The sequence below is a fragment of the Leptonotus elevatus genome, chromosome 18 (genome assembly GCF_054856555.1).
Source record: "Leptonotus elevatus isolate MCC_2025b chromosome 18, RoL_Lele_1.0, whole genome shotgun sequence".
In the NCBI taxonomy this organism is placed as follows: Eukaryota; Metazoa; Chordata; class Actinopteri; order Syngnathiformes; family Syngnathidae; genus Leptonotus; species Leptonotus elevatus.
The window spans coordinates 8,708,422-8,725,023 of record NC_141256.1 but is presented as its reverse complement, the minus strand read 5'-3'; the positions used below and the strand labels follow the sequence as shown (position 1 = coordinate 8,725,023).

General features: G+C 37.7%; 3 protein-coding genes and 1 long non-coding RNA gene across 5 annotated transcripts in view; 3 read left to right on the top strand and 1 right to left on the bottom strand.

The window, feature by feature from the left end:
• The window catches only part of LOC147158467 (uncharacterized), a 4,287-nt gene extending 1,067 nt beyond the window's left edge, over nt 1–3,220 (bottom strand). Inside the window, exons 1-3 of the long non-coding RNA XR_015091003.1 lie at nt 768–3,220; nt 514–676; nt 74–134 (exon numbers count right to left, since the gene is read on the bottom strand). This is a non-coding gene — a long non-coding RNA (uncharacterized LOC147158467). The remainder of the gene's footprint in view (nt 1–73; nt 135–513; nt 677–767) is intronic.
• Nucleotides 1–5,492, top strand: part of LOC147158466 (uncharacterized) — a 16,721-nt gene extending 11,229 nt beyond the window's left edge. For both annotated transcript variants that reach the window (XM_086061860.1, XM_086061861.1), the window contains one exon: nt 3,370–5,492. In XM_086061860.1, the coding sequence (XP_085917986.1) occupies nt 3,370–3,796 (427 nt within the window). In that variant the 3' untranslated portion in view covers nt 3,797–5,492. The remainder of the gene's footprint in view (nt 1–3,369) is intronic.
• A 1,144-nt stretch (nt 5,493–6,636) lies between these two features.
• On the top strand, nt 6,637–13,071 carry paplnb (papilin b, proteoglycan-like sulfated glycoprotein). The gene is made up of 13 exons (XM_086061408.1): nt 6,637–6,717; nt 6,977–7,056; nt 7,249–7,358; nt 7,459–7,519; nt 8,950–9,052; nt 9,119–9,246; nt 9,721–10,029; nt 10,112–10,288; nt 11,591–11,741; nt 11,815–11,895; nt 12,006–12,156; nt 12,218–12,296; nt 12,775–13,071. The coding sequence occupies exons 2-13, from the start codon at nt 7,000–7,002 to the stop codon at nt 12,985–12,987; spliced, it is 1,620 nt and encodes a 539-aa protein (XP_085917534.1). The 5' UTR covers nt 6,637–6,717; nt 6,977–6,999; the 3' UTR covers nt 12,988–13,071.
• An 850-nt stretch (nt 13,072–13,921) lies between these two features.
• On the top strand, nt 13,922–15,793 carry erh (ERH mRNA splicing and mitosis factor). The gene is made up of 4 exons (XM_086061169.1): nt 13,922–14,059; nt 14,282–14,369; nt 15,051–15,171; nt 15,234–15,793. The coding sequence occupies exons 1-4, from the start codon at nt 14,057–14,059 to the stop codon at nt 15,334–15,336; spliced, it is 315 nt and encodes a 104-aa protein (XP_085917295.1). The 5' UTR covers nt 13,922–14,056; the 3' UTR covers nt 15,337–15,793.
• Nucleotides 15,794–16,602: the final 809 nt, after the last annotated feature.

Below are 16,602 nucleotides of genomic sequence, written 5' to 3'. Positions count from 1 at the left end.
GTATCTCCACCCTCCACTAATGTCTTGCTTCGGAAAACTGATTTCAACAACATTCAAAAAGAAATCTAGTCACCTGGTCAACTTTGGCGCAGTCTGATAGCTGTGTCTTCATCAGGTTGTGCTTCAGTGGAAACCTGGGGCAGATGAATAGAAAAATACCAATACAATTAAATTCTTACTAAGACTAGACTGCTATAATATAATTTCATGTAATCATGAATGTGCGACCAGTAATTCTAGTATGTCACATGTATGACACAATATCCAAATGTCATAAGAAATCACGATATGATAATTAACATGATATTGTGAGGTTAGCGATACTCACGATAACTGTAAAAGTAAAATAAAAAAACAAGTCACAATATTGTAAAAAATGAAATAAAAAAATAAAAAAATTATATTGAGAAAAGAATGTACTGTTTTAATTAATCTTTTATGTTTTGTCAAACCTTGCACGATATCCCCCCAAAAAAACAAAATTAAGTGTGACAACACACCATATAAACATACCATAGTGTTTTTCCATTGTAGCGAAATTCAAACATGAAAACCTTCCGGGCATCATGATACACTCTCAGCCTGTTTTCACGTTCCTATTTGCTTAGAACTTCTCCTCGATATTCAGTAGGAAAGTCTCTCTTCTGAAAGGAGCAGGAACTGAACACTCCTCGACCTTACAAAGAAAAAAGGATACAACAGAAATATTTCATTATAACAATAATGAAAACTAGACCCATACTAAAGAATATTTTACCAATACTCACCTTTGAATTAATTAATATATTTTATGGTGAAGCCATTCTTGTCTTTACCTAAGGATGAAAAGTATGCTACCTCTTCTTTGGGTTTAACTTTTGCCCTCTGTGGCCTCATGACTGACATGTCTCACTGAAGATAATGATCTAAAGCTATAGAAAAAAATGAGTTTCAATCAGTTTGATAGGTAACTTGGTGCAAATGTCTTGAAGTTGACTTTCAGTGTACCATAATAGCCTGTGCAGTGTGCAGTAAATGTGCCAACGAAAATAAAATACAGTGGATAGCACAGCTCTGCTAAATATTTGCATAAATTAAATGTAATGAACACTAACAGACTTTACTGAAATATTTCTATTGAAAGAACAAATTTAAGTAAACACAAATGCAGCAATTTACCAATACTTCATTTATACTGTACTGGTAATACTAAGCCATTGTATATTTTCACATCAAAAACCAGCCTGTTATTGATTTCCTCTTAAAAATTGCAATTAGCATTCATCTTACTCAACAGACGGTTAGCTCTGCTATGCTAACCGTCGCTAACAGAAGCGTAGCAATTCTAAATAATTAGCTGCATCCATCATAATCAACAGATGGTTAGGTATGCTAACGTAAGCTTAGCTGCACTTACACTGGACTTGCATTATAAATCATTTTCGCGAAAGAGGGAGCAATGTACACAAGCGACCAACAACAACAGGAAAAATTCGAGCTTCAAACCTACCTCATTAGCACAGCTACACGCCATCACATCTCGTGAAGTAAATAGAGCCGGGGGCGGTTCTCTATCGGGGCTGCTAGATGACGTCACTTCCGTACTCAGGGCAATATAATAAATCCCGTTCAAATCAACAAATTGGTTCAGTCGTTGGATTATGAACTTTGTTGATAAGAGTGGCTATTGTTCTATGATTTACAGTGTCAATAAAAAAAAATAGATCACATTTAAAATGAACCCCAAAGGCTCATATATTAAATGAATTACCACAGACGAAAACAAAGGATATTATTGCTAGAATTATAGATCATTTTGTAATCATAAAATGTGATTTCAGTTTCAGTTTTTTAAAAAGTTTTTTTTTTTCATTAACGAAAATGTTTTTTTGCTTTAGTAAATAAAATAACCTTGCTGCTGTCATACAGTTGCTGTCCGAGGATGTTTTAGTACTATACTTTAGTAATGGATGCATGTGTTTTTTGGCAAAATTGTGAGCGAGCCCAATTCCTTGGCTGAGAAGCAACCCTGCAAATGAATGGTCACATGATGCTTTCCTTTTGGCATGAAGCAGGACTGATGGTAGCGCTCACCTTTTCTTCTCCAGACAAGCATTTTTCCGGATGCCCCAAACATTTGGAAAGGGGGTTAATCAGAGAAAATAACTTCAACTCTTTTTTTCTTATTTTGGTCTGTATTTATGGAATCCCCTTTTCACTGGTCACACCAGGCCATCCTCCAAAAGTCTTACTCCCTCACCATGGGTGTAGATGCACTCATACCTGCTTACTGCCATTCCTGAGCAAGCTCTACACTGGTGGTGATGTCCTTATCCCGCAGCTGAATCAACTTTGGGAGATAGTCCTGGCATTTGCTGGATTTTCTTGGGTGCCCTGAAGCCTTCTTCACTTAAAGTTTGTAAGGTCACTAAAGGAAATTACTTTAATTTTCATGGCAAATAGGGACTTTGCAATTCATCTAATCACTATAACATTCTGGAGTACATGCAAATTGCCATCATAAAAAAACAATAATAATAAGTCAGCACTGGAGATTTTTAGAAAATCAATGTCATTCTCAAAACATTTGGCCACTGGTGTACAGAAAGATGTTACATTGTAAAGGCAGGGTGGGATGTTAAATGATGAATCAATATACGGCACTGACAGTTTCTCTGTCTCTGCCTCCAGCTGTTCAAAGTGATGTGATAAACAGCTGTTAACTATTGTATATTTTCAAATAAACAACCACTGCAAGAATTAAATGCTGAAATATATAATTAAATGTCATAGTGTATTTCATTATTTAATTTATCTACTTAGGAATTGGTGGCTGCAAAAAAAAAAAAGGCTCTGCGTCTACAGACAAACATTCACAATACACAGCATTTTGAGAAAAAACGGAATTATGGGGACATGTGCGTAATTGTGGGGACAGGTGACGGTCAGCCAATCAAATGCTGTGAAATATACACTGGTGTGAATAATTCATGAAGTGGTGCATTACGAGGACCTTCCTACAGGGGGCGTCATCAAATACACAAAAATACACAAATTCATGTAATTATGGTTTACAAGGACATTGGCTAAAACTTTGGATTTAAGCCTTCTACAGCCCTAGAAGCACTTCTGCATTGAATGAATTATGAGGACATGGGCTGTGTCCTCATAATTCAAAATGTCCTCGCAGTGTTGCGTGTATTCAGGTGACATGTCCTCATAATACACAAAGGCAAACACACACACACACACACACACACACACACACACTGATGCCCAAGAACAGCAGATTAGTTACGAGTGCCTTTTTCACCCTCTGCAAGGAGCTTAAAGTCGGCACCAGCCGAGCAGCACATAATCCAAAAGTTGAATGATTTACTTGTCTTCCAGATACTCAACTCAAGCATCAGGAGTCATGGAAGAAGACTCGAAATCAGAACCAGAAGCAATGGCAGGGACATCGGCGGACTGGACATCGGTAGCGAAGGTGGCCATCGCGGAGGCCGACAACTCCCAAGTAGACGACAGCCCGGAGACATTCGAAGTAACGGCGGAGAGTTTGAACGAGCTGATGAGGAGCATGGAGACGATGCTGTCGGACGTGGAGCGTCTGAGGAGCCAGTGCAGCGACCAGGCCAAAGAGCTCCTGGAAGCCGCCACGGAGCTGAAACAACAGCAGGATGAGCTGAAGGAGAGCTACAAGGAGCTGGCCACGGATATGCAGGAGATCATGGAAGCCATGGAGGACTTGTGCATCACCAAGAGCGCCTTTGAAGCCCGGGAGAAGGACACAGAGAAGCTGAGCAAGCAGTTTTGATGGACACAAAGTGACTTCAGGCTTTGTGGGGGGAAAAATAAGGGCTCTAGTTTTAGATGTGAATGTGTGAGCTTAAAAACCCTCGTGAGGAAAGTGTCCAATTCTTGGCTTTATGTGCTTTTTTATTAATATTAATATTAAACATAAAGCATATGAAAAAAATCACAGAGTGAGCTGAAATTGCACCCAATTGTCCAAAACATGTTGAAGTTCATAAAGGCACCGTCCAAAATTTCAAAATTATTATTGTCATTATTATATATGGGAAACACATTTTTATAGTACACATGAGTAAAAATGTCCAAATTTTGTCCCATTGAGTCCCATTATAAATAATAATTTTTAATGTTTTTTGATGCACAGTACACCTGATGTGTTATAATGCATTTCCCGCAATTACCCAATTTATTCCTTCACTGGGGCATCAACTAAACTTAGATTATTTTATGTTTTTACTTTGAGTCGTAAAAGCCATAATACACCAGATAGCGCTAGAGAGCTAATTATCATTTTTGGTTGACCTGACTGACTTATGTGCCTACTATGCCCCCATTCTTATACAAAACAAAAAAGCAGAGTTGGGATCGAGAGCTCAGGCCTGTGAGCGTGTGTGGACGCACTAACAGTGACGTGCACATTTGTACATGTGTGTGTGTGCGTGAATGTTCCAATTTGAATATGTTTTTTTATATATATACAGATGATAGTTAGTTTTGAACTTGGTTTTAGGTCCCTAAAGCAGGTTATTTGGGAGTGCCATGACAATGACAGGTGCATTGTAGTTCCTGTGGACTGTCAAGTGTTATAAAGGATTTAAAACAACCCCGCTTAGCGGCATATAAAATGGATGATGGATGTTTGAAATCAGATTATTACAGAGTTGCTTTTATATGGTCTATTGACAAAAGCGATATCGAAAATTGTATCTTGAGCATATTATTTACATGCTAGGCAGCAGTGTCAGACACAAGAAGACCAACACTGTCAAAAAATTACTCTTTTCAGCTGTCATGTTTGTGTGTTGGGAACTGTATCGGCCCAAAAAATCGCTTTCTTTTGTTTCAGGGAAGCATTTTTAAAACATTATATCCAAATAAACATTTAACAGTGTTTTCGAGTTGACCTTTAAAACATATTTTTGGGTTTCTGGCATGTGCAATACGTGCGGCCAAACATGGTGACATTGCTAAGGGAGTGTAAACAAATGCGAGTTTGTGCTCTTCAATTCACCTGAACTCTGTTATAAATCCCAGACCCTTCACCTTAACCGGATACTTCAGAGTCCCGCCAAAGTTGTGAAGTTGTCAGGAGACCAGATGAAGGATCAAAGGAAAGAAAGATGACGCAAAGTGAAATCCAGCACCAACCATACACCACCTACCACCCACAGAATTACAAAACCAGAATATTTCACCAACCCCAGAAAACATCTCAATTCCAACAGATAAGGGAGACCTCAAGAGACCATAGGAAAGACTAAAGGAAGGAAGGATGATATGATCGAAATGATTTTTATTGCATGAAGGCATGGCATGGAACATTCTGGCTTTTATGTGGGGAATTTGCCCGCCATTTTGAATGTATGTTGATGTAGCGACTCCCAACAAACACATGCACATGATAAAGCGTGAGTGTGTGTTCCAAGGTCGTTTATTGGTTTATAATTCAATACATTTTCAAGAAAGTACAAAAGGTCCTCTCCAGTGTGATTTTCATTGCTATGTGTGTTGATGTTTGGGATAGTCAAGGGGGTACATTGTGATCCTCTACTAAAGTGGTCCTCAAACTTTTTTTTTTGTGATGACCCCATGTGAAATTTTTTTTCAACCAAGTTCCCCCTAATCAGCACAAATATTTTTTGGTTGAGGGAAAAAAAAAGTCTTAAAGTGCTGTGCCATCGTGTGATGTATTAAACTTTGGAACTTTATTTATTTAGAAATCAAATGATATAACTAAAAACAAGAATCAGTTAACTTGATTACAAATAAAGATTTACGCACATAAACATTATCACCAATAAGTGTCGTCCGTTGGGATCATAGTTAAGAGCTGTTCTCAAAAAGAAATAACTTAATTTCAAATACAATTGTCTAATGATTAACAGGTGATGGTATGTGGTAGATGACAGATTATGGTTCGAATCCTTCTGGTTTGGGGAAATTGAAATGAAATTGAATAGCCTACTTATATAAAATTCATTATATGAATTTATATTTTCCTGAAATTATTTATTATTACAATTATTTTTGATAATCAATAAATAATTTGGATAGCTTTTTATTGCACAAATGTAACTTCTCAACAATAAATATCATCTGATTTCTGTAGTCATCCATGAAAGCTGACTGAATATCTTTATGTGGAATCAAAATAAAACTTTTTTTTTTAACGCTAAACACGATCAACATTTTTGCATATTTTCTGACATGTCACAGACCAAACAAATGTTTTTGAATGAAGGCGTGAAAATTAAAACGTGTTTTTTTTTAATGTGATTTCATTTGTCAACAAAAAGATTGACATTAATCGATGATAAAAAAAACAATCGTTAGTCATTTAATATGCTATTCAAAGACTATTTCATCATAATTATTGCTTGAATATTCTTGTATGAAATCATTCAAATAACTACCTCCTCCTCCTCTGGCTTTGCAATAAACACGTCAGACATGAGTCCCCAGACCATAAACACCCCTTTTACACGTAAATGTTGTCTTAAATCTGTAATGAACGTGGTTCGAAGAGGTATGGTTGAACTCTGACACCTCATTGGCTGCAGTGAAGTGCTGACTGAGAGGGGGGGGGGGGGGGAGAGTATAGAAAAGCGGAGTGTGTGAGTGTCGCTTCACTTTTAAGACCCGCAACACATCTGGACTGCAGGTCTACTGGATTTCCAGCATTTGAGCTTTCCCTTTCAGAAGGTAAGATAAAAATGATATTGAAATATTCACTTTTGACAAAAGTATTGGGACAATGACATTTACGTAGACTTAAAATTTGGTAATAATTGTGTCCACTTCCAAACTACCCAAGGGGGGAAAAATGTACCGGTAAGCATGATAAATAGAAGATTTAAAAAAAAATGGTGTGTGGTTGTTACCCTCGAATGCATACGCTGTAAAAAAAAAAGAAGAAAAAAAAAGAAGTGATATTTAATGTCGAGCCTCAAATGTTTTGCAGTGTCTGTTAGCGATAAAAAAAAAATGGACAAGCTGGGAGTCTTGGCTCTCCTCCAGCTGCTGGCTGTACCCGCCTTTACAGTGAGTCTCACATCTGGTAATGTTTGACATGCAAAAATTTCAGAACAGTATGTTCCGAAAATAAATACACTGTGAACGTGCCAGCTACAGTATATGTTTTGTATTAAAGGGAGTAGCTTGTGGTCTCATATGTGTTTGTACAACATGTGAGCGCTTAGACTGAGAGAGATTTTTGTCTGTCTGCACTTAAAGCAATCACAGTCACTACTTGACCACTGGGGGGAGTTTGGCCCCTTTGGCCCCTGCAGCCGTTCTTGTGGCACTGGAGTTGCAATGAGGACCAGGAAATGTGTCACGTTAAGGTGAGATGGAGGTTAGGCAGCAATCTAAATAAGATCAATGAGTTGTGCATAATTCACATTAATATGTGTGTGTGTGTATTTTTTTCATTTTCTTTTTTAGGACGGATGGAGGTCATAACTGTGAGGGCTCATCCAAGTCCTTTCAGATCTGTAACATGAATGTAAATATTCATTTGGGAACATGGATTTATTTGCTTGTATAATGCTCACCCAGTATTGTATTCTCCAGCCAATAAATAAGGTACACCTGAGATGAGAAAGAGCTCTCAATGCGAATTAATGACATCAATATTGGTTAAATAATATCTTTATATATATATATATATATATATATATATATATATATATATATATATATATATATATATATATATATATATATATATATATATATATATATATATACATATACATGGAGAACCTTCACTGCAAAAACTAAAATCTTAAGTAAGATATAATTTATTAAATTTAACCTAAATTTGCTTATTTTGATTTGACAAGTTATTTTTACTTAAAATGAAATTGTCAGGCAAGATCATTGTGCTTATTTTAAAGATACTTATTACTTAATTATCTTATTTGATCGAGCAGTCTTGGCATTGGGTGTTAACAGCCAGTTTTAGGTACTGTGAGGATTAAAACAAGCATTTCCCACATTTTAAGATGACAACTCACCAACATCAAAGACCCTGAACTGGGGTTTCATAATCTAATAATATGATAAATGGAAAAAAATTACAAGTATAAAAACAGACGAGTGCAATATGGTTCATTTCGTTATATTTACTAAGCTCATTTTTCCTTCTTTCAGTACCAGCTCAGTGGTCTAGTGGTAGAGACTTGAAGGTTGTGGGTTAAATTCCTGGTTAGGTCATGACAAAGAAAATGGGACCTGTTACCTCCCTGCTTGACACTCAGGTTAAGTTATCCAAGCGTAAAAAGAAAATAGTTTTATTTAGTACAGCTTGAAAAAAGTCGGCATTACTTGTTTTTAGTCTGAAAATACTATTTTCCAGACCGCAGTGGTTGATATGGGGCTAGTATTATTTTCTAAAAATTTCTCTTTCTGTTGGCAGATAATTTTGCTTATTTGAAGTAATGATTTTCTTATTTTACTTTTTTGTTTCTTAAATTTTCTACAGTCCTTTTTGCAGTGTTAATTAATTCTTTCTGGCTCTGATTTAATGGGGTATATGCCACGGAGGAGGCTGGACTTCCGGGTGTCACACACCGGCGCTTTTTGGGGTTGCTATTTGCGACGCATGGGGCGCGTCTCGGTCCTTGCGCTTCCGCCCTTGTGCCCCTCAGTTGCGCGTTCCCGTCGATAGGTGCGAGCGTGTAGTGTGTCCGTCTCAGTTCTCCGAAGCATTTCAGCAAGCTGAATCGGCGGGAGCGCGCGGTTGGGGGTTCGATGGGCGGGTGCGGGTGCGAGTGTTGTTGAGCCTGTGTGTCGCAGCAGTGGCCGGAAACGCCGTGAGTGTGTGACTTACGAAAGTCCGTGGCATCTTCTCCATTATGCAGGTGTACCCTATGAAATGGATGGTGAGTGTAGCATTCAATTGAAACGCTTAAACAGCTTGTCCTGTTGTAGGAATGCCCAGTGGGATCCAGAGACTTCCGAGAGGAGCAGTGTTCCCAATTTGACAGAATCTACATTCAGGGCAAACGTCACACTTGGGTGCCATACTATGGAGGTACGAGATGTACAAATCATTCAAATACTTAGTGGATACAAGAATGATGAATATTCTGTTCTGCAGCCATCCCATGTGAGCTGACCTGCGTCACTCGAGAACAGAACGTTGTCTACCGGCACCGACCTAAAGTGGTGGACGGGACACCATGTCACGTCGGCCGAAGTGACATCTGTGTGGATGGTGAATGCAAGGTGAGAACATGGAGCCAATAATGGAAATTATTTTAGGTTTAAGGGCTGTGTTTGCACATTTACTGTAGCTAACAAAAGCCTTCAATGAACCAAGAAGTGCCAGTGAAAATAACACTCATACATATCCATATCCATATATTTTGATTGGGGCTTTTTTCTGGCCACAGGATTATTAGTTTTATTTTATTTATTTTTTTAAATTCTTTTTGTTGTGTGTTCTATAAAAAATATGATTTTATGAATAAATGGGGAAAAAATATCATAGGAAATTGACATTCATTTGAAGGAAATTTGCTATATTGGGAGTGTGACATATAGGTCTTTGTTTATAATTATCTGTCATCATCTTTTTGGGAAATTTTATGTACAGAACTAGGAATTTTTGTTTTTACTATAAAAGTTGACAAGGGGTTCAACACACCAAATGTGATTTATTTATTTTTTTAAGTATATGCTATATGATTTATCTTCCAGTCAGTGAGCCAAGGGGGGATTTGGGGTTTCGAAGATGCCACACAACCCGACTACTCCGCTCCCACTGACGCCAACCCGAGCGAGCCCCAAACATACGAATACAAAGCCAATGCGTACGGTGAGTGCTCAGTCACCTGCGACGGTGGAATGCAGTATCGCACCGTGGAGTGTTGGCTTCAGGACCCAGCGAACCCCCGCATGGTGGACGAAACCCTCTGCATTGAGCAGCACCTGCAGAGGCCCCAATGCCAGCAGGCGTGCAACATGCGCCCATGTGACGCCAAGTACAGCGCCTCCATCTTCTCTGAGGTTGCTATCTCTCACCATTTACAACAAAGAGAGCAGCTGGGTTTTGAGGCACTAATGTCGTCTTGTTTTGTTTGGTAATCAGTGCTCAGTGACTTGCGGGGAAGGCCAGCAGACAAGAGAGGTGATCTGTGAGGGTGTGGGAGGTGAACGTCTGGCTGACCACGCCTGCACAGCCCTCACAAGACCTCTCTCGGTCCAAGTCTGCAGGAGACCGGCCTGTCACATTTACGCCACCTGGCATGTGGCAGCCTACGGATTGGTAAGTATAATATTTGAGATGGGAAGAGAGACAGAAACAGGCACTGACAATAGCCCCCACTGTTGTAGGTACCCTGAATGGGACACCATGATGCCCCTTATATTATTTGTGTTGACCTATTCACGACTTTGCCATATTGTACTGAACAACCAGGACAGGGACAAATGTACTGCTTTCCTACAGGGCAATAAGTTCCATTTTATTCTTCCATCCATATAATGTTTTTTCCTATTTGCCATCGATTCAAAATTGGATTTGCTGTGGTCTCATGCAGTTCAAACTTTTGGTGTGTAGGTTTCATAAAATTATTGGTAGTGTTGGACTTTACATCAGAGACGTTGCTGTATTTCAAAATTAGTGCGTTAACCAAAAGTTCCTTTAACGACACTCATTTTTTTAACGCGCGATTAATGACCGCACCTTACTTGGAAAGCCTATACTGCGGGAATTCCAGTCGCAACGCAGCAGACACGTCCGCGTCAAAATTTAGCAGAAATAAATGTAATAATAATGCATATATTTTAGTTGTATTTTACAATTTAAAAAATTTGCTGAATTTCATAAGTAAATCAATTAAAAAATTAAATCGCTCTTAATATGAAAAGAAAAATGCACTGAGCTGCACCGTCTTACAAATGCAATTATGCCACCTAGTGGCAGAAAAATGACCTAAACACAAATCAATATCACACAAAAAAAATTTACAGTACATTTTTAATTCTAACTCAACTTTATGAATTGTTATAAAATTACTGTATCAATGACTAAAAGATGCATCCATAAGTTTAATATTTTTTTCCACTTTTATGTTAACAAGAGTATGAAAACGTAACATTTCATAGTACATTTAGAACAGATATCAAATTTGCGATTAATCGTGAGTTAACTCTTGAATAATAATGATAATAAAATGTTATTTGTAATGCACTTTACATTTCCAACGAAATCTCAAAGTGCTATACTGTCAGGTTAAAAATAAAAATAAATACAAGTTAGAAAGTGCAGGTTTGTAATCACCATGTCACCGTCAACGAAATAGAAAACATAAAATTTAAAAGGCCTTCTGAAATAAGTATGTCTTTAGATCTTTTTTTAAAAAGCCTCTACACTTTGTGGGGCCCTCAGGGACGCATTCCAGAGCCGCGGGGCAACTGCCTGGGAGGCCCTGTCTCCCATGGTGGAGACACAAGTCCATTGAAGTCCAAATTGAAGTCATGTAATTAATTACGATTCAAAATTTGAATCGCCTGACACCCCTAATTTCTACTGATATGTGCGACTATGTTTTTCTTGTGTCTGCAGTGCACTCGCAGCTGTGGCGGCGGCGTGAGGGAAAGGCAGCTGGGCTGTTTCGATAGTGACCTGAAGCCCTACCCAGTGGTCCGGTGCGGTATCTCAAGGAGGCCTGTAACTGTGGAAGAATGCAACACGCAGCCCTGCCACGAAGCTCAAAGTCAGAACAACTCAATGGTGGAATACTAGATTATTTTTTTTCATATTTATTCTATCAATATTTTTCGCTCTAGTGGTCCCAAGTCTACAGAATCCAGGGATGCATGAAAGCACCATTACAGGATTTGTACCCCATGTTCCTGAAGATCCATCAAGTGAGTAGTATTTTTTATTTGTTATTACTCATATTACAAAATATATCATACATCTCTGACATGTATGTTTTAATATATGTTTGATCTGAATCTGCATTCACTGGCTCTAGCTTCTGGACCAAACACCGACAATAATCCCAACGCTAGAGTAAACGTTCCTGACTGTGCTCGATCTTATTATGGCTGCTGTCCCAATGGTCGTACCTCCGCCAGCGGGCCGGGACATGAAGGCTGCATCCAACATGACTGTGTTACCACCAGGTACAACTTTTTATGTTGTTTTTATGTTAATTTGAGATGCTAACACACGTTCCATTCTTAGGTATGGATGTTGTCTGGATGGGGTTGCTGCTGCTAGTGGATTTGGGAGAGCAGGATGTCCTGAATACCAAACCACGGTGGTAAGAAGAATGCTTCATTTTTACTTCGATTTGTGAGATAAAAAGACAAAAGATCCATTGAGTAAATTGCAGTAATGGAGGCCTCAATATACCTAAGAAAAAAACTCAACAATTTTTGCAAGTGAATGTATTCTGGTAAAAATGTATGTATTCCCAGACACGACCATCCAAAATGTACTTTATCACCTAGACAGCCCAAACCAAATTTGCCCTTGACACTAGTTCACCCCCGTGCACATAATCAAACAGGAAGTCAAACAAGTTGTTTTGAAGCAGCCATTTTGGGTGAAACTTTATCTACGAATGTGCCCGAAAATGAGCACTAATCGGAATACGGTGTCGTCGACAGACGTGCGCAAAATTGTATAGCATTTTTTCCTAACTCGCCGTTTTCATTTTGCTTATATGTTTGATGCAATTTTGGATTGGATTTCTTTAAATACGATTCATACTGCATTAACCTTTTATTCCAACGCAGCACTCAAGTGATCCAGTCCCTCCATCTCCACAGGGCGCATGCTCCCTGCCACGTGATGAGGGCCCCTGTGATACCTGGAAGAGACGGTTCTATTACAACGCAAGCATCAGCAAATGTAAAGAGTTTTGGTTTGGAAGCTGCCAGGGCAATGCGAACAACTTTGTTTCTCTTGGCGAGTGCCAGAGAGCGTGTGAGGGTGTTGCAACATCTTAAAAATGTATAAGGTTCTACAAAAGTATACATATTTGAGGTACTGTACAGAGTTTCACGGTAAATACTAATAACTCACCACCCTTTCCTTTCGTTTGACTTTACATGAAAAACACGTTAAGAATGTTTATAGGAAATATATTTCCAGCTGTTTGCTGTGATTTTGTCTTATTCATTGTTCACATCTCTTTTTGCTGGTCATTTCTTTTTATAATATGCTTTGTTGTGTATTGTGGCTCATGTGTCCGAGATATAATAAAGCAACATGATTACCAAAATGTAATAACATAACAAATTTTGTGGCATTTATTACTTTATTTTTATTTTTATCTTTCCATCAATTAATTTTCCTAATGGCTTATCCTCATATGGGCCACTCTTGAGCTGGAGACTATCCTGCTTAGACTTTGGAATAAATGCAAGCCATTTACAAGGCATATAGACCAACCTTTTCACATTTAGTTAAACTAAAATATGTTTTAAATTAATGTGGAAGCCACACTACCTGCAGAAAGCCCATGCAAATATAGGGAGAACATGCAAACTCCACGCAGCAGGGGCTGAGCTAAACCAGACGCTCTCAAGCGTGAGGTAGATGTACTAACCACTTTTAAATATTGTGCTTCAAAGGGCCCTTTTTTATTTTAATTTAAAATGGTTTGTTAAAGACAATTAATCGCAAACTAAATGACCGCACATAAATGAAGTACAGTAGTTAGTTCAGTTTAATTTAAGGTATTGTCACACTTACAATATTTAAAATATTTAAAATGAATTATGTACAATGTACTAACTGCAAAAATACCATTATAAATAATACAGTGAAATACAGGCAACAATTTACAGACTGTAGTCTTCATCATAATGGATGAAAACTACGCTACTACACTCTTATTTTGTCATTAACACTTTATTCTGAAACCCTTTCTGTTGATACCGGAAATTTAATCAAATCACTTCCCTTCGTTATCGTAGCGTAAACAGCTTCAAGGCAAAGGGGATTTGTAAAGCGGAGAGTGCCGTTGAATCCCAGATTTGTCGTATATAATTTAAGATTCAATTCAACGCGAACATGGTGAGTTAATACGTTGTTTTAAGATCGAACAAATAAATGTGCACCCATTTCGTTTGGACGCTGATGGGCAGTTGCAGTTGAGCTAACGAGCTAGCTGGCTAACTTAAGTCAAACGTGCTGTGAAAACATAAATAATCAACTAAAATAATATTGTTTATATACTCATCATACGTAGCATTTTGTGATACTCGTCTTACCTTCTGACCTTTGTCCATTTTCCAGTCGCACACGATCCTGTTGGTTCAGCCCACCAAGAGACCCGAAGGCCGGACATATGCTGACTACGAGTCGGTGAATGAATGCATGGAAGGTCTGGCCGGACCTTTTAACGATTCAAATGTCTTAAGTCTCTATAATACTACTTGTATCTTATCTTGAGTGGTACAAGTTTTCTATTGTACTGCCAACTTGCAATTGACTCAACTATGATCATTAATTCGAGTATAGTTGTTAGATTATTATGTTTTTTGTTCAAAGCGAGTCCCCGCTGACGTAAACCGCTTCAGTGCTTACACTAACATGGCTGTGAACAGAGATGGTGAGTTAGTTGACATCAGCACAGTCAGTATTGGCAACTACGCATTTTTTGTCCTAGTGTCCTTTTTAAAAAAAAAATATATATATATATTTTAATATTGTTAAGAAACAGACATGAGCAGAATACTGTATGATGCGATAGGACATCAGTCACAGAGTCAATTGCTTAGAACTTTGCCAAATACATGATGGCCATTCAAGATGTTGTAAAAGCATTGATTTGTAGGTGGGAAACTTTTGACCGAGGTATGTGCTTTCAAGCCACAAATAGTTTGCTGAGGTTGCCTTTAAGTGAAAAAGAAAAAACTTATTTTTTTAAACAAAATCATTGCCACTTTTTCTATAAGGTGAAAAAACTGAAATCAGTTTTTTTTTAAAAATATAAATCAAAGATTTTCTATCTAAGCCGTATCGCAGTGTTTTAGTGTCTTTCCTATCTGCATCTTTCTCCCAGGTGTGTGCAAAATGTATGAAGAGCATCTCAAGAGAATGAATCCAAACAGCCCGTCCATCACATACGATATTAGCCAGTTGTTTGACTTCATTGACGACTTGGCAGACCTGAGCTGTCTTGTGTAAGTGTCTTAAGTGTTCATTTGAATTTTTCCAAATATTGACGCGCCTTTTCCATATGAAGTTACAGAGCGGACACCCAAACGTACCAGCCGAATAACAAAGACTGGATCAAGGAGAAGATTTACGTCCTGTTGAGACGTCAAGCTCACCAAGCAGGGAAGTAGAGAGACAGTTTGCCATACTGAGTGTATGGAGCATAGCTGCATTTCGAGAACATCTCAGAGATATGTGTGACAGAGGACATCTTTGTATTTTAATGAGAGGATGTCCATATTACTTTTGGGGAAGGTCTGTAAAACTTTATTTTGATTTTTTTATTTGCTTTTCTCCAAGCCAAGTCATTTGGCTTGGATGTTACCTTTTTCTATGCAGTGAAATGTCAATTTAGATTTTTATAGACTGACTTTACATACCCACATTTTTCAAGAGTTTTCTTTTTTTAACGTTATTCTGACTGAAGTGGTTACTTAAAGGATGTTTAATGCTGTTTGTTGTTATAAACCGTTTGTTTTTACATTGTATCTGATTCCAGTGAAACAGCAAGATGTGGCTGTTTCCTTTTGATTCGAATGTAATCAATTTGATATTGGAACTGTTCTTTAATAAACAACTTTAAAGTTATTTCACATGTTTTGTCATGTAAAAATCTGCATCAATGTGTGCCCACATATACAATGAGATCAATAGAGATGATCTCATTGGATTAATTAATCAGTAATGCACACATGCTAAATGAGGGAATAATTCGGTAAATGGTACCCTAATACAAGAATTTTTTTACTAATTGGCTGCTGAATTATGCAACCAAAGGTGTTTTATAATGCAAAGAATGGTCACTGATTGTTCTATCATGTATAATAAGTAGTAGTATAGTATTTATAGTGGTAATATAATTGTTAATTGCCCCATTGTGAGGCTAATTAAGGATATCTCAATATACTGTTGACATCAAATTGCTCCTTTTGGCTCGATCATGGCCACCTCTTGCCAGGTAAAAACTATGAATATGACATATTTAAATTCCTTGTTTACTAGAATGAATCATACAACTAAAAAATTTTTCTTAAAATGTTATTTTCCCTACCAGATTACTTAATTTTAATGACAAAAAAAAACACCCACACGTGCACTGTCCAATAGTCTAGATTTGTGAAAAAATGTTAAACTTACCAAATGGCGACATAGAATTTGGCCCGACACCAGCGATATATAAAAAAATTTTTTTTAATAGTTTGACAACCAGTGCATAAAAAAAAAAGGGATTTGAAGGGTTACAAAAATAAGAACGAATGGGTATTGTATAACAACTGATGCCACTGAAGTTATAACTTTAAGCAGTAGTAGAAGCAATACTTCTACCAGTGATCATTTGTATTATATTACTATCCATACTTTTTTGAGAGTAGTTAACTGTAATTACGTGCTCGTAA